This window comes from Podarcis vaucheri, assembly GCF_965113315.1.
Source record: "Podarcis vaucheri genome assembly, chromosome: 9".
Lineage (NCBI taxonomy): Eukaryota > Metazoa > Chordata > Lepidosauria > Squamata > Lacertidae > Podarcis > Podarcis vaucheri.
Genome location: NC_138767.1, coordinates 3088121 through 3111066, shown reverse-complemented (window position 1 = coordinate 3111066; position 22946 = coordinate 3088121). Strand labels below are relative to the sequence as shown.

The 22946-nt window shown below is 47.1% G+C and overlaps 1 protein-coding gene across 8 annotated transcripts; it reads left to right on the top strand.

The window, feature by feature from the left end:
• Positions 1-1774: 1774 nt before the first annotated feature.
• Positions 1775-20059, top strand: LOC309540050 (C-type lectin domain family 4 member M-like). Of its 8 annotated transcripts, XM_082236646.1 has the most exons (11): positions 1775-1837; positions 4577-4637; positions 4739-4802; positions 6510-6611; positions 6648-6701; positions 8199-8318; positions 9980-10078; positions 14759-14845; positions 15595-15746; positions 17378-17484; positions 19624-20059. In XM_082236646.1, the coding sequence occupies exons 3-11, from the start codon at positions 4775-4777 to the stop codon at positions 19790-19792; spliced, it is 918 nt and encodes a 305-aa protein (XP_082092772.1). In that variant the 5' UTR covers positions 1775-1837; positions 4577-4637; positions 4739-4774; the 3' UTR covers positions 19793-20059. The 8 variants fall into 8 exon arrangements, 6 of the variants coding, with proteins under 6 accessions (XP_082092772.1, XP_082092770.1, XP_082092775.1 ...); XR_014223039.1 differs by having other exon boundaries at positions 6510-6701; positions 14664-14845; XM_082236644.1 differs by having other exon boundaries at positions 6510-6701.
• The last annotated feature ends 2887 nt before the right edge of the window (positions 20060-22946 follow it).

Sequence of the window (22946 nt, the reverse complement as noted above, 5' to 3'; positions counted from 1 at the left end):
GAACAAGCATGCAGGTTTCAACAGTGAAGATAAGGAGCATCCAGCGCTTGCCTGTCAACAGTTGCTTGATCCTTGATGCTGGGGACCACTTTGGGGTCAACTTGCCTGTTGACATTTCTTACCCACCACTGCTGGAAGTAGAATAATGCTGGAGATTATCCTTTCCTCAAGGCAGCCTCTCAGGGACTGGCTGAATGAAGAAGACTGGTGGGCAGTGAGTGCCCAAGGAAGAAGAAGACTTTGACCCCAGATCGTGGTGGTGGAACACTGAGGAGCAGTCTGGGGAAGGAAGGAGCTGGGAGGTGCTAGAAGCAGGGGGGTTGAGTGATTTTTTTGGGGGTACAGGGGTGTCAGGAAAAGGAGGCCCTTTCAGGACAGGGCTAGAGGCTGAGAGTCGCAGTGTGAGCACTGATTCAGATAGAAAGGAATCAGAGGTTGCCTTTGCTACCCAACAGCAGGATAGTCCCAGTCCTACTGGTTCTCCTCCCTTTCTGACACCCCACTCAAGGAGAGTCTGCACACTGCTGAGCAATGGGCCAGATAGACCCAGAGGAGGAGCCCACCCCCTCGACACAGCCTTTGTCTGCTTGGGGGGGATCCAGAGTGAGAGGCTAGAGTGAAAAGGCGGGTGTGCTGTGCCTTGGGGTAACTCGTGAAATGCGATCCAGGACCGGTCCAGAATCCAAAGGTTCTGCTGGGAGTCAGTCCGACAGGGCCAAGGCAGGACACAAGGCAGGAAACCAGGCAAGGACAGGTACAGGATCTCAGGCAGGATCTAGCATACAGTAATGTTGCTCCCGCAACCTGGGGCAGGGTCCGACAGCTTTTTATCTTTGTCGGGGTAGAGGCCGGTCTTGATCCCCCAAGGACTCACCTCCCTGTCTCGCCCGAAGGCGAGCACTCCTCCTGTGAGAACTCAGGTCTCTCCTTCCCTCAGACCTGAGTCTCTGCAGCTCGGGAGACGTCGGTGGGTTACTAGACCCAGGGGCCGCCTCAGCCTCCCCTGACCCAACCAGTAGTGGAGCAGCTGTAAGTGATGGCCCAGCTGAAGGCAACGAGGTCATCCCCGCATCTGGAGCCAGGGCAGGCTCAGGCCCCTGACTTGGGCCAGCTGGTGCTTGTTGCAGGGGAACCTGTGCAGACTGGGACTCTTCAGGATCAGGCCCCAGACTAGGTTCAGATGCTGCCTGAGGCAAAGGATCCGGTGCAGACTGGGTCTCCTCTGGTTCCAAGTCTGAGTCCGAGTCCCAAGCCATCACAGCAGGGTCAGTGGTCAGTTTCAGCAACATCTCCAGCTGGATTAAGACGAGCCAGAAGAACTCTGCTATGATGTTACTTTCTGTGAATAAAAGCTGATTGCATTTCTTGCCTCGTGTTCTTTCCTGCCCTGTGGATGACCTGTGCTCGCCTGACAGTTCCTTGACAGTCTCCTCTCACTAACTGTAAATGCCATTGCTAGGCAATTGCCCCTGCTCTGCCTGGTGCAGGAAGTGAGATATCTGGGACTGCAGGTGCTATTCAGCCCTCCTTACTGTTGTGTCTGCCTCACACAGCTACTGCTCTCTAAATCCGGTATATCTATATCTACATAATGAATGAATCCATTAAAAAATGCTGTGAAATGTTTTCCTGGGCTTATGCACTATGTTGGATGCTGATTTGGCATGGCAGTCAGCCAATCAGGCAACAGTAGAACCTGAATGGGAAGAGTTCTGGAATGTTCTGCATCAAAGGGGTAGGTGGTTGAGCTACTGAAGGAAGGAACAACTGCAGGAACAGAGGAAAAGAGAAGAAAAACTGGCTGAGACACCACGGTATCCAGACAGGGCACTGCTGGGTGGGGAACATTACTCAAATGTATTGGCGCTTAATGTTTGCCCGGATCCTTTATGGCTGTTCTTGAATTGAAAGTATCAGACAAGGTTCAAGAGCTTCTGTGCCAAGGCTGCCCTCCGCTTTCTATCAATGCCACTTTAAAAGAGATGCCCAGTATAAAAAACTTGTAGTCCACTAACATTTGCTGAGAGTAGTCCCACTAAAGTTAATGGGCTTAAGTTTCTTGTGATCAGTAGTTCCACTGGATCTGCTCCGTGTAAAAGTTGGCTGGATACAAGCCCTTATTTACAGTAAGTAAATATGACTCTAGGGTTGTGGTGCTCATCTCGCTTATTGGCCAAGGTAGCTGGCGTACAGCTTCTGGGTCATGTAGCCAGCATTACTAAGCCGCTTCTGGCTAACTAGAGCAGCACACAGACATGCCGTTTACCTTCCCGCCGGAGCAGTACCTATTTATCTACTTGCACTTTGATGTGCTTTCGAACTGCTAGATGGGCAGGAGCAGGGACTGACCAATGGGAGCTCACCCTGTCGCGGGGATTCGAACCACCGACCTTCTGATCGGCAAGTCCTAGGCTCTGTGGATTAACCCACAGTGCCACCCGCATCCCTTACAGTAAGTAGCACAGGCCAAATAAGTCAAACAGGAGAAGCAAGGAAGGAGTCTGCTTAATTATATCTGGCCTGATGCTTCTAGATCAAGGGAAGTAATAGTGCCACTGTATTCTGCTCTGGTCAGACCTCACCTGGAGTACTGTGTCCAGTTCTGGGCACCACAGTTCAAGAAGGACACTGACAAACTGGAACGTGTCCAGAGGAGGGCAACCAAAATGGTCAAAGGCCTGGAAACGATGCCTTATGAGGAATGGCTAAGGGAGCTGGGCATGTTTAGCCTGGAGAAGAGGAGGTTAAGGGGTGATATGATAGCCATGTTCAAATATATAAAAGGATGTCAGATAGAAGAGGGAGAAAGGTTGTTTTCTGCTGCTCTAGAGAAGCGGACACGGAGCAATGGATCCAAACTACAAGAAAGAAGATTCCACCTAAACATTAGGAAGAACTTCCTGACAGTAAGAGCTGTTCGACAGTGGAATTTGCTGCCAAGGAGTGTGGTGGAGTCTCCTTCTTTGGAGGTCTTTAAGCAGAGGCTTGACAACCATATGTCAGGAGTGCTCTGATGGTATTTCCTGCTTGGCAGGGGGTTGGACTCGATGGCCCTTGTGGTCTCTTCCAACTCTATGATTCTATGATTCTATGATTTTAAGCCCAAGTTCCTGGCTTTACAGGGCAAGGAGACAGAAGAATTGCCCTCCTGAATAGGGAAGCACTGCCGACAATGTTCAACCTGCAGACAGAGGGAGAAGTGGAGGACGTGGCAAGGCCTCTCAGTGTCCTCCTTGGGCTGCTGCCACTCCTTTTCTTTCTTCAGAAAGGCAGAGGTAGATTGATTTATGCTTGATAAGGTCTACAGCGAGAGGAAGCAACTTATTCCAGCACCCTCTGTGAACCTCCCCTTATTATCCACTCTCTGGCTTCCTTCGAGGTTAGAGGTCAGCAAGCTTCTTAGCCCTGAAGACACACTTGGATTTCTGGTGGTGCCGCGGACACCACCCCTTCTGCTCAATTCCCTCTCCACACACCTAACATCTTCATTCTGTAGCTTTGACCCACCCACCCCGACTGCAAATTGATTCCTGGTGAGCTCTCCACTTAGCTGAGTCTGGAGCCCTTCTCCACAGAGCCCTTCTGTGTATTTAAACCATTTTGCTTCCCCATCAATCCCTGCATCACCTGGTGTGAACCATCCTCTCTCGTCCTTCTGCAAACGCTTTCCTTCCCTGACTCATCATTTGAGCATCCAGCCCCAGAATTTCTGCCTTTTCCTTTCCTCCCATAGGTAAAGATAAAGGACCCCTGACCATTAGGTCCAGTTGTGGCCGACTCTGGGGTTGTGGAGTTCATCTCCCTTTATTGCTTGAGGGAGCCGGCGTACAGCTTCCAGGTCATGTGGCCAGCATGACTCAGCCGCTTCTGGCGAACCAGAGCAGTGCACGGAAATGCCGTTTACCTTCCCGTTGGAGCGGTGCCTATTTATCTACTTGCACTTTGACATGCTTTCAAACCTCTAGGTTGGCAGGAGCAGGGACCAAGCAACAGGAGCTCACCCTGTCATGGGGATTCGAACCACTGACCTTCTGATTGGCAAGTCCTAGGTTCTGTGGTTTAACCCACAGCGCCACCCACGTCCCTTCTCTTTCCTCCCATAACTGTACCCTAATCCACTGTGGCAAGACTTGCCAATAGCCTAGCTCTTTAGTTCTTACTTCTTCTTCACTCTTGATCCCGCTCTGCTTGCAGTTGCCCATTGTGTTTTTATCCTCTGGTTGCTGAAGCATCTCTTGGGTTATCTGACTTGCATCTGCAGTTGACCATCGAATTGACAGAATGAGAGGACAGTTGCTGCACCAGCCTCTCCTGGCACACTTCATTACCTGCCCTTTGACAATTGATGTGTCTTGTAAGACCCACCTCTTTTGTTCTGTTTTGGTCTGAATGGTTTTATTTATTTTATATTTGAATAGTTTCATCTGCAATTTATAATTTTATATATTCTGTTGTTGTAACCTGCCCTGGGACCATGTGGGTAAAGGACAGATAAGAGATCTTCTAAATTAACAACTGAAATAGGTAGGCCTTGAGAAATTATTTTAATTGTCCACTTCATTTCATGGTTATATAGAAGGACTCCAGGATGAAACACCACTCAAAATGAGATAAGATGGTCCTGTCAACAAAAGAAGGTAAGTTTCTGCAGCCTGCTATTTTGATCGGTTTTTGACTACTAAATTATTTGATGAAAATTGTGCTAACTGACAACTTCATTATATGCTTCTGAACACAGGATGACATAAGGTGCCAATTCAAATGAGCAGATAAAATGGCGGGAGGCTTGACATTCTTGGAACGTAAGTTGTTTCTGATATTTCCTCTTCAGTGCAATTCAGAAAGACAGATTTCCATCATGCGGAAAATTGGGTGAGGAGGTCAGGCCAAAGTTATGTTTCAGTCTGCACTCTTGATTCAAAATAGTGCCTGGTATCTAAATGGTGATGAAGACCACTGCCCCCACCTTAGGAACTCTTGTGCCAAGTGTGGCAACAATATTTCAAGATGGTGCCAGGCATCCAAACATCAACAAAATGTGCCGCCACCTCGGCAACCCTCATGCTGAGTTTGGTGGTTGTGATTATGTTAATTTAATTATTTGTACCCTACCCATCTGACTGAGTTGCCCCAGGCAGCCACTCTGGGCGGCTGATGTCTCAAGAGGACGTTAAAAAAAATGAATAGACAGACAAACAAACCACTTTCCAGAATACAGTAATGCCTTAGTTGCCAAACAAATCGACTCCCGAACGCCGCAAACCTGGATGTTCTAGTTTTTGAACATTTTTCGGAAACTGAACATCTGATGTGGCTTGTGCTTGAGCGCAGGAAGCTCCTGCAGCCAAACGGAAGCCACGCCTTGGTTTTTGAATGGTTTTGGGAGTCGAACGGACCTCCGGAACGGATTAAGTCCAAGAACCAAGGTATTACTGTATACAGTAGTTTATTTCCATACATAATGAATAAACTCCATCTTTCCACAAATTTAGTTTCCAATTGTTGACCTTCTCTAACGCTGCTATAATTTAATAATTTAACTGTATATGCTATGCTGCCCTATTCTCCAGAATGTTCTACTCGAATCTTTTTGGGTACAATACCGTAATCTGACATCAATACTTGCTTGAGACAATTCATCCCACAAATTCACCCTACTAACCAGACCAAAAGCAGTCTTCGAATAAACAAATGCAGAATACAAGAAACATTTATTTACTCTGACATACTGGGGATTCAACTGAGTAATTACAAAACAGTGCTCAACTGCTGAATTTCCTTCTTGAAATTCTATTTACTCCTGGGGCAATATATTTGCTTCCTTTAATTCAATGCTTCTTTCTTGACAATAGGTACCGTGAATACAGTTTGCTCGCTGGTAACAATGGGGAAATTGGTCTATAATTTGCTGGGTCAGTCTTGTCACCTTCCTAAATATGGGAACCACAATTCATTCATTCCACCCCTTGTGTCACAATAATAAATGACCAGTCTCATTTATTGCTGTAAACATGGTGGGGTTATAATTTGGACCTGAGGGGATTTTCATTGCCTGAACTAGTTTGAGTTGAGCTTGCTTTAAACTGAAATGAATGCTGAAATTAGTAACTCCTAGCTTATATGTAGTACTTTTGAACCTGAAATTGAAGCCTGCATTGAGGCTGGGCAGAGAATGAAGCCTACATTTTTTTCCACCATGAGCTGCTTTTTCCAGTAATTAGGTCAGTAATCTGTGGGGCTAGGCCAGGTTGTTTTTTAACCTCTCTCCAAGTATAGGATTTATTCTAGGTTTCTGGTTGCAGTTTACTGTGTCTCTAAAGGCCCCCCTGCTAGAACTGAGCTGAAAATTGAATTTCTGCAGGATCACTGTTCCTGAGCTACAAGTTTTTCAAGATTTACCCTACTGGGATTTAGCTGCTGGCACACAATGGCTTTTCTGTGCCATTGTTGGAAGTTTTAGCTGATGTTCTAATAAATTACATATTATGTGACCCAACCCCACAATGCAGCTTCAAGAACCAGTGTGGCTTCTAGATCGAATGCGGCTTCCAGATCTAATGTGTCATCCAGATCCAATGTGGCTTCCAGATCTAATGTGTCATCCAGATCCAATGTGGCTTCCAGATCCAATGTGTCATCCAGATCCAGTGTGGCTTCCAGAACAAGACTAAAAAGAAGAAGAAAACAGGCCCCTGCAAAGGGTATGTATGCAGCACACAGAGAAGTTGTTCATAGCATAGTACGTTTCCGAGCACAATTCAAAGTGTTGGTGCTGACCTTTAAAGCCCTAAACGGCCTCGGTCCAGTATACCTGAAGGAGCGTCTCCACCCCCATCATTCTGCCCGGACGCTGAGGTCCAGCGCCGAGGGCCTTCTGGCGGTTCCCTCATTGCGAGAAGCAAAGCTACAGGGAACCAGGCAGAGGGCCTTCTCGGTAGTGGCGCCCGCCCTGTGGAACGCCCTTCCAGCAGATGTCAAAGCGATAAACAACTACCTGACATTCAGAAGACATCTTAAGGCAGCCCTGTTCAGGGAAGTTTTTAACGTGTGATATTTTACTGTATTTTTGGTTTCCATGGAAGCCACCCAGAATGGCTGGGGAGGCCCAGCCAGATGGGCGGGGTATCAATAATAAATTATTAATTATTAATTATTATTATTATTATTATTATTATTATTATTATTATTTAGAGGAGGAACAGTAACAGGAGGCATCTGTGAGCAGTCATGGTGGGGAGGGCTGGAGAAAAGCCTGCAATGCTTTGCCAGCCCACTTAGCTCAACAAACAGCAGAGGTTGAGGGTTTGAGTCAGTCGTCATCTTCTGGCTATGACAGTGATGGTGAGAAGTCTCAAGTTTCAGCCTGTGATCTCTCCTGATCCACATTCATGGAAAAGGCTTCACAAGATTCAGCATATCTAACCATTTAAACAGGGAATCTCAATGGCAGGCAAGAAAGATTCCACCATTCACTGGCCCTGGCAGTTGACAGGGGAGAAAAAAATCAGAAAACTGTCCATGGCTTGCTCATCCTGAGGACCTTGTGAGGGGTGATACCAGAAAACAATGGGTCTTGACAAATCTTTAGGATAAGTATCTTATATGTCAGGGCTGGCATTTTATTTTTATTTTTGCCAAAGTTTTAGGAAATTCACCCAAAAAAATAACATTTCTTATATGGGCTGCCATACGCCCAGGTTTTCAACGGACAAATCCCTAATATGTTCAGGAAATTCTGGACTTATGGCAGCCCTATTATATGTTTTGAAAACACCGCTAATGATTTATAGATTTATTCAGTGTGGGTTATGCTTTTAAACACGTTTATTGTATATATGCAAATATCTCTGTGTGTATAAGCCAGTACAGTGGTGCCTCGCAAGACGAAATTAATTCGTTCCGCGAGTTTTGCCGTCTAGCGAATTTTTCGTCTTGCGAAGCACGGTTTTAACGGTTTAACAAAGTCGCGAAAAGTTTTCGTCTTGCGAAGCAAGCCCATAGGGGAATTCATCTTGCGATGCAAATCAAAAACGAAAAAACCTTTCGTCTAGCGAGTTTTTTGTCTTGCGAGGCATTCGTCTTGCGAGGTACCACTGTATTGTAAAAACAACTCTATCCCAACCCCCCTTACTGGGATAATAGTAGGATGTTGGCTCATGATAGTTAATGCAGAGTTTTCTTTCTTTTTGTCTTTCAAGGGAAGCTAGCTGCTTTTTTGCATAATATACGAGACTTGTTTCCATCTTCCATTGGCATATTTACTGCAGTAACGCTGTGCCTGATCCTATTTTTTGCCGCACTCGGGACAACTATTTTGTGTAAGTAGCAAAGAAAACCCATTAAATCCTCTGGACTGGTTTCACTTCAGTGTGACGTAGACTTTCAAACAGAGTGCGCCTCAGCTAAGCCATTTCCCCGAAATAATGCTGACCTACCCGGCACCTGCTGTGGGCACAGCTCATTGTGGGAAAGCAGCCTATAAGTATATTCACCCAATCAATCAATTGGGCAGGTAAAGACATGGCTACCTAGCAATGCTGGGAGCTTAAAGTGTGCTGTGAATTTTTCCTTGGTGAAAAATTGCTCACTGACAGAGCAAATCAGCTGAGCCTCTTTGAAGACACAGCCTTTAGAACAGAGCTCAGCAAACCTTTTTAGGAGGGGGCTAGTCCACCGCCTCTCAGACCTTGTGGCGGACCAGACTGCATGTGCATGCATGCACACCCACGCGGTGGAGGGGAGCTTCTCTCTCCCCCCCTCTCCCCCAGCCCCTCCCCTCCCCTGCTTTCCTACCTCCTCCACTGTTCTGCCTGGGGTTGGGAGCCGGCGGCAATGGCGTCACCTCTCCTTTCCGGGCCAGCTTTCCCAGGCACCAGTGGTGGGGCCAGCAGGTGTGCCAAGCTCCAGCCGAAGCCCCGCGACGCGCCTGTCACAATGCCCACAGCACGGCCATGGACGGAGATGCCAGGGGGTGGGTGGCGAGCCTCAGCACACGGGTGGTGAACCTTCGGATTGGCTGGCACCAATCAGAGGCCAGCTCCCTTCCTCTGCAGGGTGGGGAGAAGCCAGGAGGAGGAAGGGGGGGAAAGGGGGTGCCACCGCGGTGGGGGGGAATGGTGCCCCATTTTAATTTTAATTTTTGCAAAAAAATGGCGCAGCCTAAACGATCATGCTGATCCAAGCGGCGATTCCAGGACCGTCCACGGGCCGGATCCAGAGGGCAATTGGGCCTAATCTAGTCCACGGGCCTTAGTTTGCCAACCCATGCTTTAGAAGGTGTTTTGTGAGTACTAATAAACTCACCACCAGACCTCTTTCCTCTATCAGTCTACAGAGGAAAAATGTCTCTTTGCATGCCCCATGGGAATCCATATCTTATCAGCTGATTGGTGTTAACGAAACACAATCACATGTATTTGCTCTAAACACCAATCAGTTGATTGGTGCTAAGAACAAGCCCTGTTGAAGTTGCCACCTGATGTCATAATGATGTAAGGTGAGTGACAGGTGAGTGATCCCATCCACCTGTCAAAGTTGGCCCACAGTGGGTGTGTGGGAAATAAGAATCTAGTCCACTGGTCAGATCCCGTTTCACACACACACACACACCCCGCTATATATGAAGGAGATAAAGTGACTTTGCCTGTGCTGGCAGTGTCTCCTAAAAATGCAGGTACATCACATCCCTCGTCAGTTATTATGTCATTACCCAATGTGCCCACGATGCTTGCAGAACCTCATTCTAGGTAGGACACAATGGATTTAGTAGGCAGGGTTGGGGAAAGCAGTTCATGCAGTATACAAAAGCATAGATTTCATGCTAGAAAATATGACTTCCCTCCAATCAAAGCAGGTTCCATAGCTAAGGCATGGGGAGCCTTGATTCAAAACCAGTCTCAGAAATTCCAGAGTGGGGGATCAGCCATGCCCAGACAAGTGTGTTAGAATACAATTTCTTTTATTCTTAACTCATTTCTAGATATTCAGGGATCAGGAGCGTCATCCGCTGTAGTAAAAGCATTTAAGAACATTAAGGATTTTATGATAAAAAGGGAACCCTCTCTCAAAGGCAAGAATGGTAAGCAATGGGTTTCAGTCTGTGCATTCAAGACCACACCTCCCCCCTGCCCAACCCAGGGATATCACCCCACAGCAAAACTGTTTGTGACAAGGAAAAAAAGGTTTAAAAAGGAGAATCCCCTGGATGCAAAGATCCAGGTTCGGGGCAACGACACTTTGGTGAGAGAACCCCAGCGGAGATTTCAAACCACAAAATATGCAGCAGAGTAAAGCATGGAAAGATAGGCTCTGAGGCTTTTAAAATATGCCCTTCCAAACTTCATGTCTTCTCCTAGCATAGAAAAAGACCCAACATTTGGTAAGTTAAAAATTGATTTACTTACAAACTCCACAAAGGTCAGGTTCATGCAGAGGCATTCCGAGGTTGGGGGGGAGGCGGCTCGCCCTGGGTGCCATTCCAAAAGGGGGTGACAAAATGCTGACCCCCGACTTCCGGGGTGGCGCCATCGGCAATGGTGGACTCCCTCTGAATTGGAGGGAATAGCTCCGCGCGAAACGGGTCTTTTCCACTACGGCGAAGCGGGGACCCTTTTAAAAATCGCAGGCAGATGAAGCCTGTGACCATGGGACTCGGCGGGCACCCTTAGCGCCCCCCCAACCCGCAAAGGAACCCACTAACGGGCTCCGAAGTGAAGAGGGGGGAGTGGCGCGGTGCTGTGAGTCAACTGCTATTTCCGTGGAGTGAAGCCGCACAGCCGTTACCGGAGAGCGCTGCCTTTTTCCTGGGACAATTTGGCTTCTAAAATAAGCACCCGTGAGTACTTAAACTTTGAACAATTGGACTTTAAATAAGGACTGGCAAGCAGAAAGGAATTGGACTTAAAAAATTTATTTCAATTTGGTACTGAAACGGGAAGGTCTAAACAGGAAGTCAGCCTTCCGTTTCTTTGTAAACAGAATAAAGCAAAGACAACGTAAACTAGAGCTCAGAAAATCACTTCTAAAGAAGAAGAAGAAGAGTTTGGATTTGATATCCCGCCTTTCACTCCCCTTCAGGAGTCTCAAAGCGGCTAACATTCTCCTTTCCCTTCCTCCCCCACAACAAACACTCTGTGAGGTGAGTGGGGCTGAGAGACTTCACAGAAGTGTGACTGGCCCAAGGTCACCCAGCAGCTGCATGTGGAGGAGCGGAGACGCAAACCCGGTTTCCCAGATTACGTGACTACCGCTTTTAACCACTACACCACACTGGCTTTCATCATTTAAAGTGTTGAACCCCCCTTCGGCAGCAGGAGAAGAAGGGGGGTCTTTTCTGGACTGTTTAAACCTGCAGAAGTGAGTTTAAAGTAAAGTAACTTCCCCTCGTCCTGATCCTGGAGCGGGGTGTCAGGACTGACGTTTGAAGCTCATTGACCAGAGACAAACGCTTTTGACAGATAGCTAAAAGAAGAGAAACATAGTGATTCCATTGTTTCCTTTTGCACCTTAAAGGAACAAATATTGACAAAATATCTGAAAAATATCTGAAAAAAGGAAACTCTGTTGCTAGACTTGTCTTTAAAAGAAAGATTAAATAGAAGTTTTCCCCCTAGAGGGAGACTGTGAAACTGTAACCAACTCCTGGGAGCTGGGAGCTGTTACAGATTACAGTCATGGGAATAGACATCTGACCTTCAGGACAATGTATTCAGAAGCTCTGTTGTGTGCTTTCTATAAAACAAATGCCCTACTGGAACAGCTACATGAGAAGACGAATTTGATGGCTGATTTGATTAGAAAATTTGAACAGGCAGTGGGGAAATATGTGGAGCCCACCCAGGAATTAAATCAGGAGTGTACCCTGACAGAACAGGCCCAGCAGGAATATGAACTTTTGGATTTGACAGATGAACTTGGAAAAAGCCAGATTTGGAAAGAAAAAGTTTGGTTTGGTCTGGAAATGGGGGGTTGGATAGACCCTCCTATGCAGGGATGTTTGGACTTTTCAAGTCTGGCAATGGGCCGTGAGATGTTTGGGATTGTGGGGGCTCTCAATTTTGGATGGATTTTGAAACATGTCTTTAAATACCACATGGAATTTAGTGTCGATTATGGAAAAGGGGCTGATCTGTCGAGAAGGGTCAAAAATATTGCTAAGCTGGAGTTCCCACAAGTGAAACGAGCAGGAGACAAGGGAAAATACAGTTATGAAGAGCTGCGGAAGGGACATGGAAGAGACTTAAGGGCCTCGGATATTAGGATACCAGGTTAATGCGCCAGATTGATGGGATAATGAGGACTGACAAAACCCGGGACCAGGAGGAAGGGACGCTGGATGAAGATTGGATTTGTTTTTATTTCCTTTTTTCACTACTAGGACTGTTTTACAAAATTGATGAATGTTAGAAAAATGTTGGAATGAAATTACATGGCTTTAGTAAAAATGTTTAAAGAATTATGCAAGAATATTATGGTTATGAGAAGTTGGTAAAAATAAGATTTAAGTTTTACGTTTCAAGGTTTTTTATAGAAAGATAAGATTAAAATAGTTTAAGGTAATGTAATGACAGAATATTATGAAATATGGAAAGGATTTGCTGTGACAATTAACAACCAGGATACAAGGAAGGGGAGGAGGAGGAGGTCAAGGAAAGAGGGTAATGATAGTTGAGGAGTTGAGAATAATGGATTTGTTTTTAAATGCTTTTAAATGTTTGTGGTGGTTTTTTTTTTCTTTTTCTCTTATTTTGAATTTGTATAAGTGGCTTGGTTTTTTTCTTTTTGTACTTTGTTTTTCTTCTGTAACTTTAAAAAAAAAATTTCAATAAATATCATTTAAAAAAACAATAACAAAATGCTGACCCCCGATTGGCGGCAATCCCCATGACACCCCCAAGGATGCACGCCACGCCTCCGCGGGTGGCGTGCCATGCCCCCTGGGACGTGCGCCATGACCCTAGGGTTACACGCCACACACCCCGGGACGAGCGCTTCTCCCAGTACCGGAGCAGGTTGCTTCACCTCTGGGTTCATGTGCTTTTCCATACATCAGGCAGAAAACACAGGCAGTAAACCTGGCTTAAGTTACAGTAGTGGAAGTTCCTAAATTCTTGGTATGAGAACACAAGAGTGACTTGTAAGAGCCCTGCGATCTGAGCTGCAGCAACCGGCTCAAAACCTCTTCACATGCTGAGCTTCTTGGGTAGACTGAAAGTGAACAAAGGCCTTGATTAGCTTCATCCCAAGGTGAGGGAAAGCGACCTAGCTAAGCCTGGCAGGACAGCTTATTCTATGGTGTTAACCCCTTCATGCATTAATTATACTTCAGCATGTTGGTTATATGAGGCTGCTTCTCCCATAAGAACTTATTCTCAGCAGGGAGGGGGGAAATGCAGGGAACTGGATGCACTGCAGTAGGTGGAAGAAAAAATAAACACCCTTTTATCATCTACTACTTTCTTTCTGGAAATGCTATCCCTTCATTCATAGTATTCAGCCAGAACAGAGAACCTTGCTGTCAGAGCTGCCCGAGGTCCCAGCTCACAAAGGACCAACGCCAGTTCGTTGTTATATACAAAAGTCTTTAGTGAAGTTCAGTTTTGCTTTCACAGCTGCAGCGTGCAGCTCTACGTCTGAAACTCTAGACCGCCGAAGCTCCGTCTGAATCTCCTCCCCTCAGACACCAGGTTAAAACTCTAGCCTTGCTCCACCTCTTCCTTTGCTCTTTCCTCCTCTGGCTCCGCCTGTCAGCTGGGGTCTCGCCCTTCCTAGACTCTTCTGACACTGAGTCCCCTGAGTCTTCCCCCTGCCTCCGGCGGGCTTTAGGACCTGGTTCCCAATCCGGGTTTTCTGCTGTCCCACGCACCTGTACATTCGAACTTGGCGCACGCGCCCAGCCGGCAACCTTCCTCCTGACCGTTACACTGCTCCTGTCACTGCTTCCCCCTTCGGGGAGGCTAGCTGGACCTGACCTCCCCTCCGTTTCCCCACTCTCCGATAGAGGCGTGGTCAGCCCTGACTCATCTTCTTTCCCTGCTGGAGGAGACGCTGGCCCTGACAAATGGGACTCTTCTCCCCCACTACGCTCTGGTGGGGAAGCTGGTCCCGATCTCCCGCTGCTGCTTTGGGAGTCCCCGCTGGCCCCTTGTTTCTGGTGTGTCTCCCCTGGGACCCCCCTTGCCCTGACCATCGGCGCCTCCTTCTGGGAATCTTCTGATTCGCTGGAGAAGCTCATGGAATCTCTCGGGCCACTGTCATACTCCCCTACGCTGCCCTCAGATTCTTCCCCTTCGCTCTCCATTTCCTCTCTCCCCTGTACCTCTGTTCCTGAGCCCCTGACACTTGCGTTTGCTGAAAAGATGTAGTTTAGATCTGATAAATCAGACTCAAACATAACACATACTCTTTATATGCTTGTCTGTTTTGGTATGAAATCACTTGTGATTGGTTTTGCTGTGAAACTCAAGAAAAACAAGGGAGTGAACCTGCAGGTCCCATAAGAAATGGAACCTACAAGCTGAGGCTTTTATTTTATTCACATGAGGACATGATTTGGGTTAAGCCTGCTCTTTCCCCTCGATGATGCCAGACTCTGAAAATCAGGACTGTTCTTTCTGGGTCCTATATTTGGGTTCTGCTTCTTCTTCTTCTTCTTTTCATGCTAGAATGTGACCGTTCACTGGATTTTTGGAAAGTGGCTTTTAATATACATTGATGGATGTTTGAGATCCCACTGGCTTGAATTATTCAAACCTTTTAGATGCTGAAATATTTCGTGAAACTCAGAAGTTAGCAGACAAACTGGTTGACTTGATCATCAATGTGACTGAAATAGAAGATGAAATTGGTAAGTTTATTTGAGACAGTTATGCTGGAGAATCATGGTTATCTGCTTCCACCTTCCATTTCTCAGCACCACGGTGGCTCAACTGCTGGATCAAGAGGGCAGTACTAGTCTGTTGGAATCCCTTCACAGACACTTCTCCATGAAACGAGCCTAGATGTTTTCATTATACGGACAAACGTTTTAGAGGGTTGAGTATCCAGCCGTTTCAATAAATTATGATGGATTATAATAGGAGTGGGACGCGGGTGGCGCTGTGGGTTAAACCACAGAGCCTAGGACTTGCAGATCAGAAGGTCAGCGGTTCGAATCACCACAACGGGGTGAGCTCCGTTGCTCGGTCCCTGCTCCTGCCAACCTAGCAGTTTGAAAGCACGTCAAAGTGCAAGTAGATGAATAGGTACCACTCCGGCGGGAAGGTAAACGGCGTTTCCGTGCGCTGCTCTGGTTCGCCAGAAGCAGCTTGGTCATGCTGGCCACATGACCTGGAAGCTGTACGTCGGCTCCTTCGGCCAATAAAGCAAGATGAGCGCCACAAACCCAGAGTCGGTCACGACTGGACCTAATGGTCAGGGGTCCCTTTACTTTTACCTTGTAATAGGAGTACGTAATGCTGTGTGTGTGTGTGTGTGTGTGTGTGTGTGTGTGTGTTTGTAAAGAGAGAAAGAGAGAGATACCTTTAGTTTGGCTTCTCTTATTTCCCTATTTTCCTCCCTTCTCTTTTCACTGCTAATTCCCGGCTTGTTTCAAAGAGGATATTAGTAAAAAGCTTCGCCAGCAATGGGTGCCGTACAAGGAAGTCTTATATTTATTTGAAGACAGAACGACGCCGTGGCACAAAGCAATAACAGCTTGTGAGGATGAAAAATCCATGCTGATTACTGTTGGAAGTCTTGAAGAGGAGGTGAGCAGAACACCAAAAACTATTCCTTCACAATTTGATTATTTTATGCCCTTTGGGTGCTTATGAAACTTCTGTAGCATCTCAACAACTTCCTGCTCCTTTCCTCCACAAGCAGAAAAAAATCACGGGGCAAAATTATATAAACTGTGCTCCAATGATCAAAAAGTACTGGAGATTTAGGGGGGTGTTTATTTTTTAAAATAGTGTTACAAAAGTTGGGTGCCACCCCCACTCTCTGCCGAGCGGTGGCAAGTGTTGATGGATCTCAACCAAAACTCTCTTCTACTGGCTGCTTTAGTCTGTGTAGTCCAGGATGACGACTCAGGAACATAACGTGCTGAACAGTAACTTGATGTGTATTTGCTTTTATTATATACAAAGTATAGCACAGCTTTGTACAAGTTACTATATGCAGAGACTCAATTCAAACTCTACACCCCAACCTCTGAACTCCAACACCAAACTACTGTGTCATGCTGCTTATAAGGGAAAACCTTAACCCAATCATTACCTGCTGCTAGGCTTCCCTGTCTCCAAGCAGACTTTCTCACGTACTTTTGCTTAACTTGGCTTCTTGCCAACTCATTAATTGTCCACTTCAAAGCTGCAGTTTCTCACGAACCTCAACTGCAAGATAACAGGAGGTTCCTAGCACTCACCCAGGGTCTGTGTTACTTTAGAGAACTGAGACACAGTAGAGACTGCTATAGCTTTAAGAAATATGGTTTATTTGCCTGTTTACACCTTCAGTCTGCATGGAGTCCAGATCCTACAGCACAGTCATTTCAAAAGGGTGCAGCCCTGGAGTCAAAGGCATCTCCCAGCCAGACTGCAGGCAGCCTACCCAAGATGGATTCCAGTCTTTCTTCTCTTCTTTATTCTTCCCAGCACACCTTGCTAAAGACTTTCTTTTCCCGTCCCTTCACACCCAGTTACCTTGGTCATCTTCTGTCTGCCCAAGCCCAAGATTCCTCTTAGATGGGCCATCAACACCTTTTGTCATGTTAATACCTCTATTCCAGGTGAGGCCTTGGCTTGGAAGGGAACTTTAGCCTGTGTTTTTCCACTGCAATCTTCCCTTCAATACTCCAAATAATCAAAATTCTACTGCAGAGTTTATGAACCAAGCTAAAAGTATCAGATTATTGGGCACTTTGCTAGAATGTGTTTTGAGTTGCAGACTGGACATAGTACAATGTCAATTTCCTTACACCTCCTGGTATGAGAAAGAGAAAGAGAAAGAGAAAGAGAAAGAGAAAGAGAAAGAGAAAGAGAAAGAGAAAGAGAAAGAGAAAGATGAATGTCAATAAGTGCATAGGTGCCCAACCTAAATTAATTCACCTCTGATAATTATAATAATATAATTATATTATATAATTGGTACCATTTTTTTGAGTCCCCCCCCCCATTATTCCTTTCATCAGACATTCAAATGAGTACATGTAGGTGGGAAAAGAGACCAAGCTTGTTTCTGTGATGAAACATTCTCCTGCCCATGCACATTTCATGTTTGTTTCGCTACTGGAAGAGACTGTTTTTCTCCTAAGAAAGATATGTAATCTGGAACTGATTTGAAAGAGGATTCTGGTTCCTCATTCCTAGGAAAGACCTTCTGATTGTGCTCTTTGCAGGAGTTTCTAGAAAGAGAAACCAATACTGCACATCAAGACTCGTGGATTGGTCTTCCTTATAAGGATGGGAAATGGCAATGGTATAACGGTTTTAATGTTGGAACCACGTGAGTGTAAACAAAATTTCTCTGCTTATTATATTGTAGAAACTTTGTTAGGCATTCATCTCTGAGCACACTTGTTCTGCTTTACCTGCATCAGGAATTCACACAGGCTGTGGTTTTATGTTTCTTTTTGAGCTCCATAGGAGTTTAGTAGAAGGCAAACAACCACCTCCTGTCCATTTTAATCAAAAGTTGACATGCAGTGTCAGTGTGGTGTAGTGGTTAATAGCGGTAGTCTCGTAACCTGGGGAACCGGGTTCGTATCTCCGCTCCTCCACATGCAGCTGCTGGGTGACCTTGGGCCAGTCACACTTCTTTGAAGTCTCTCAGCCCCACACACCTCACAGAGTGTTTGTTGTGGGGAGGAAGGGAGAGGAGAATGTTAGCCGCTTTGAGACTCCTGAAGGGGAGTGAAAGGCAGGATATCAAATCCAAACTCTTCTTGTTCTTCTTCTTCTTCTTGAGTATTTAAAAAGTCTTGATAGTTTTGTTGTCTCATCTTTAGCAAGCCAACCATGGGGGGCCCGTCATTACCACCTTATTTACAAACAGTCCAGAGGGTTGCAATGGCTGGCAGCCCCGTGCCCACTTGGACTCAATGTTGCCATCATAGAGCTCAACAGAAAGGAGAACGGGAACAAAAGCAGTATTAGTCGGCTCTGCCTATCACTGGTTGTTGCTCTGCTATCCATTTTTTCTGACCCCACCAAATGAGGTTCATCAGTGGTGTAGGGTGTAGGGAGGATGAGGGGACTGTCACCCCAGACACAGTTTTTTGGGGGGCACATCATGGCATCCTGCCTCAGCATAAGCAGTTGCGTTCTTCTCAGTGCCCTCCTGCAAGCTCAGTGATGCTTTTCTGAAGAGCATTGTGCAAGGAGGGCATTGTGGCCTGTTGCGTCCTTCTGTTGGCAACTGAGAAGGAGGCAACAGGCATGCACCCTGGACCCTGTGAGCACTGGGCTCACAGGGACCAGGGCGCAGGAATGTTGCATCCTTCTCAGCCACCCTCCAATTGGAGGGCACCATAAGAAGGATGCAACAGTTCACAGAACCCTTCCTGCAAGCCCAGCACCGCTCACAAAAGCAGCACTGAGCTTCATTGCTAGAGTAGTATTTTAAGAAGCAGTTTTTCCAACCTGCCCTCTCATCTGCTTTTCAGGCCTGGTTTAATTTTTCTGCTCCAACTATTCCCCCCCCCAAAAAAAATGAAAATGTTCGTTATCATAATTTTTTAAAAGAAAAAAAGAAAAAATGATTGGGTTTTGTTGTGGTGTGGTTCTGTGGCTTTCCTTTAATGAGAAACCCTACTCATCTCTAGAGTTAAATTTCCACAAGGCTTAACAAAATGAGTGGCCCTCCCCAATCTGCCACCCAATTCTCATGTATCAAATAGGGGGTGCTTTGTTTTATTCTACAATTTATTACAGTGGTGCCTCGCAAGACGAAAAGAATCCGTTCTGTGATTCTCTTCGTCTAGCGGTTTTTTCATCTTGCGAAGCAAGCCCATTGAAGGATTAGCAGATTAGCGCTATTAGTGCTATTAGCGGCTTTTAGGGGCTTATCTGCTGATCAGATCAGCTGATAAGCGGCTTAGCGGCTTAGAAAAGGGGGGGGAGAAATAAAACCAGCAGGAACTCGCAAGACATTGTCGTCTTGCAAAGCAAGCCCATAGGAAATTTGTTTTGTGAAGCACCTCCAAAACGGAAAACTCTTTCTTCTAGCGAGTTTTCCGTCTTGCGAGGCATTCATCTTGCGGGGCACCACTGTACCTGCTCTTTAGTAGGGTGATGCCTTCTGCAATAATTGCAATATAACTGTGAGAAATAAAACACAATAAAATTATATAGTGTGAAAAAGGCATCAGATAATGTACCGTGGGATGTATAAAGTGAGAGACAGCTCACAGTGACAAAAAGGAACTTCCCCCATAATATATTTTCTGCTGATGGACAGAATCTTTTTAAAAAATAAATAAATCTATGCATTGCAGTTATGAGTAGGTGGCAACCCTGAGACAGAAAACAGGAGTGTGAAATAACTGAACTGAACATTTCCTTAACATTCCGAAATAAAGTAAATATCCAATGTGGATTCATTACTTTTGATTCACTTATTTCTGGTGCTACCTTTTGTTTTCAGTTACTGGAAGGCAGGTATGCCGCATGATTTAGATAACAAACGCTGTGCCATCCTAAAAGCACATTGCTCTACCCCCAAAAAATGCTGGGAAAACATTCCCTGTGATAGACAAAAAAGATGGATATGTAAGAAGATGCCTGATAAAAGGTGGTACACGTTAAACCCTTGATGAAACTGGATTGCATGAGCTCTATGCTAAAAACAGACCACAGTGGATCAATCCCCGCTTTTAAAAGTCAGCTGTCCAGGTTATGGAATCAGGGCATGGGAGAGCTCAACCCTCTGCTGTCAACAATCAAAAGGACCTTGTCAGTATTCCTTCCTCAGGACTGGAAGAAGAGATCTTATTTTGCACCCTCAAAGACTTGGACCGCATGGAAGAATTCAGTCCTAACTGACTTCTGTACTTCCAATAAATTAATTTGGTATAATGTTACAGGTCTAGAGTTAGTGAATGTTAGAAATTAATAAAATGGTGGAATTCAGGTAATATTGGGGACATTGAGGGGGAAATACAGGCTGCAGCAGGTCTCCTAAACTGTGCCAAACATGGAAATTGCTGGGTTTAGCCTATGCAAACTAGCCTGGGCTGAAGTTCTGGCCAGGCTAGTTGAGTGCAAGCCATTATGAAACAGTGGCAGTCATCAAAATGTCAAAGAAACACCCTTGGGTCTGTGCACAACAGGGGTTGCCAAGAGCATGATGAGAGCATGATGCGACATAGGAAAAACGTATCCCTTTTAAAACGGAGAGATTTGGAGAAGGGGAGGGGCCGCTTAGCAAAGGTTCTTGGGAAGAAGAAAGGAGGGGCCAGAACTTCATAGGGGGACTGGAGGACAGAAACATCTTGGCAGGCTGGCTGAAGGCAGGCTGGGACAGCGGCAAGGAGCCGTCTTGCAATCTGATGCTGCACTGCTGTGGGGAACAAGCCACTCTTGAGATGTGAATGCTACAACCTCTGCACTCCCTCCATCTACACCCTGGTGTAAATATGTGTAAAATAAATCATATTTCTCAAATACATGACAGTCTCTGTTGCGTCTTTTTTATATCATTTTTATTAAGTCGCCAACAATATTCTAAAGCATTGGTCATCATATACTGTCAGGGAACTGCCATCAGAGGCACGGGAGAAGGAGAGGGTCTCTGATTCTGCAGGGGAAGGTCCAAGCGCTAGAGGGAGACTCAGCCGGGAAGAAGGGGAAGAGAATGAGTGTAACACCAGGGATCCAGGAGAGCAATGGGACAGGGAGGTGCAGGGGCTCCAGGACTCTTTGTTGGAAGTTAGCGAGGAGAGCCCAAGCACCCCGCTGCCCACGCCCACCCTGCGCAGGAGACTCCCGCGCAGTGAGAGGCGGAGACGATTGGGCGTCAAACAATTCTTGTGTTGGCAACGCTTTAAGAAACGCCCACAGACAGATTCTACGAGTGACTAAGGGCAGCCACGCTGAGATGGGCTGTGCAGTCCGGAGGGTTTAACCAGGCAATCTAATGCTCAAACGGAGCAGGATTACGCACGAGTAACTCCCAACCCATTATATATACAATTTTTAAACGTACAAATTTGCTTCCTGACTTCCCTCCTGTCCTTTCCTGATGTTTGTTTTTTTTTTTTACTCCTTTTCATTAGCTGCTTTACAACACATGTGTCAGGGTTACTTCCAGATCCTAGCTCACAGAGGATCACGCTAGCCAGCGATCGTTAAATAAAAGTCTTTATTGAGTTACAATCTCCATTCTCGAGCTGCTGCGTGCAACCCTACGTCTTATGCTTAGATCGGCGAAGCTCCGTCTGAGTCTCCGCCCCTTGCGCACCAACTTAATATCCTAGCCCTGCTCCACCTTTTCCGCCTGACAGTTCTCCTCTGGGTCCCTCTGCCCCCCTGGGTCTCTTCCTTCCGGGATTCTTCTGACGCTGACCCCCCTGACTCTCCTGTCTCCTTGCGCCGGGCTTTAGGACCTGGCTCCCTTTCCGGGCTGCCTACTGCGCCACCTTCCTGTGCATTTGAACTTGGCGCGCGCGCCCAACCTTCCACTTTCCGTCTAACCGTCACTTCGCTCCCCGATGGAGGTGTGGCTACTCCTGACTCGTGCCCTCCCTCCTGTTGCGAGCTGCCAGCGCTTGATCCCTGGCGCTCTTCCTCTTTCCTACTCTCTGGCGGTGACGCTGGTCCCGATCTCCAACTGCTCCCCTCTGAGTCCCCTCTGGCTCTATCTTCCTGGGGTGTCCCCCTAGTCTCCCCCCTTGCCCTGGCCACTGGTGCTCCTTTTTGTGAATCTTCTGATTCACTGGAAAGACTCGGAGATCTCGGGTCGTCGTCATCACTCATCCTTTCTTCTGCCTCCTCCCCCTCGCTCTCTGTTTCCTCCCTTGCCCTCGCCTCTGCTCCTGAACCCCTGACATCCATCCCCCCCTCGAAGCCCCCTCTTCCCCCCTCCCCTCCTTCCGGTGCAGGAACTGGGTGCTGCAGTGTCAAGGGGACGAATGTCGGGTACAGTTCGCTTCCCGTGGCGGGCCTCCATCCGAAGTCTTCCGGTTCTTCCTCCCTGCTCTCGTCGACGACGGTCACCTCTGCTTCCATCTCTGTGCCGCCGTGCTCGAAACCCTGGTCGTCCCCGAAAACTTCCATGTCCGTCTCTCCCTCGCTTCCTTCTGGAGGCGTTGCTCGTCCTGGACCCTCCAGCCACTTTCTGCGCCACTGCTCCTCTGGTCGATCATCCCACCAATACGAGGGTTCTGAAGCAGATCCCGAGGGTGACCCCTCCGGGGAACGGGCGTCTCGTGTCGGTTCCTCATCCGAGTCGAACCCCCGGAACGTGCTGGCTGAAAGCGTGGGCGTGAAAAGCCAGTCGTCGAAAAAGTCCGCTGGCATTGGCCTATGGGGGAAGAGGGCATGAAACTCTTCCTTGAGCAGAGGTTCATCTAAAGCGTAGCCCGGCACCCAGCTGTTGGCACTGGCCGGGGTGCCCTCCTTAGCGAGAAGGTATTCTACCCCCTCTTCCCCCCATCTGGAGTCCAAAATCTCTGTGACTTCGTTGAGGCGCACCTCCTGTGCCACTCCCCGTTGCCTGGTTCCCTCTCGGAGCGGACTCGGCGCCGTTCCGGGTTCCTGAAACCTGTGCGGTGCCTTGTAGGGAGTGAGCACCGATCTGTGGAACACCGGATGCATTCTGGAACCCTCCAGAAGCGCCAGCCTGAAAGCCACCGGGTTGACCTGCTCTTCGACTTGGTAGGGCCCCAGTTGCTTATGCCCTAATTTCTTCTTGGCCAACGACCTGGCCGGCACTGCGTGGGCTGCTAACCAGACCCAGTCTCCCACATG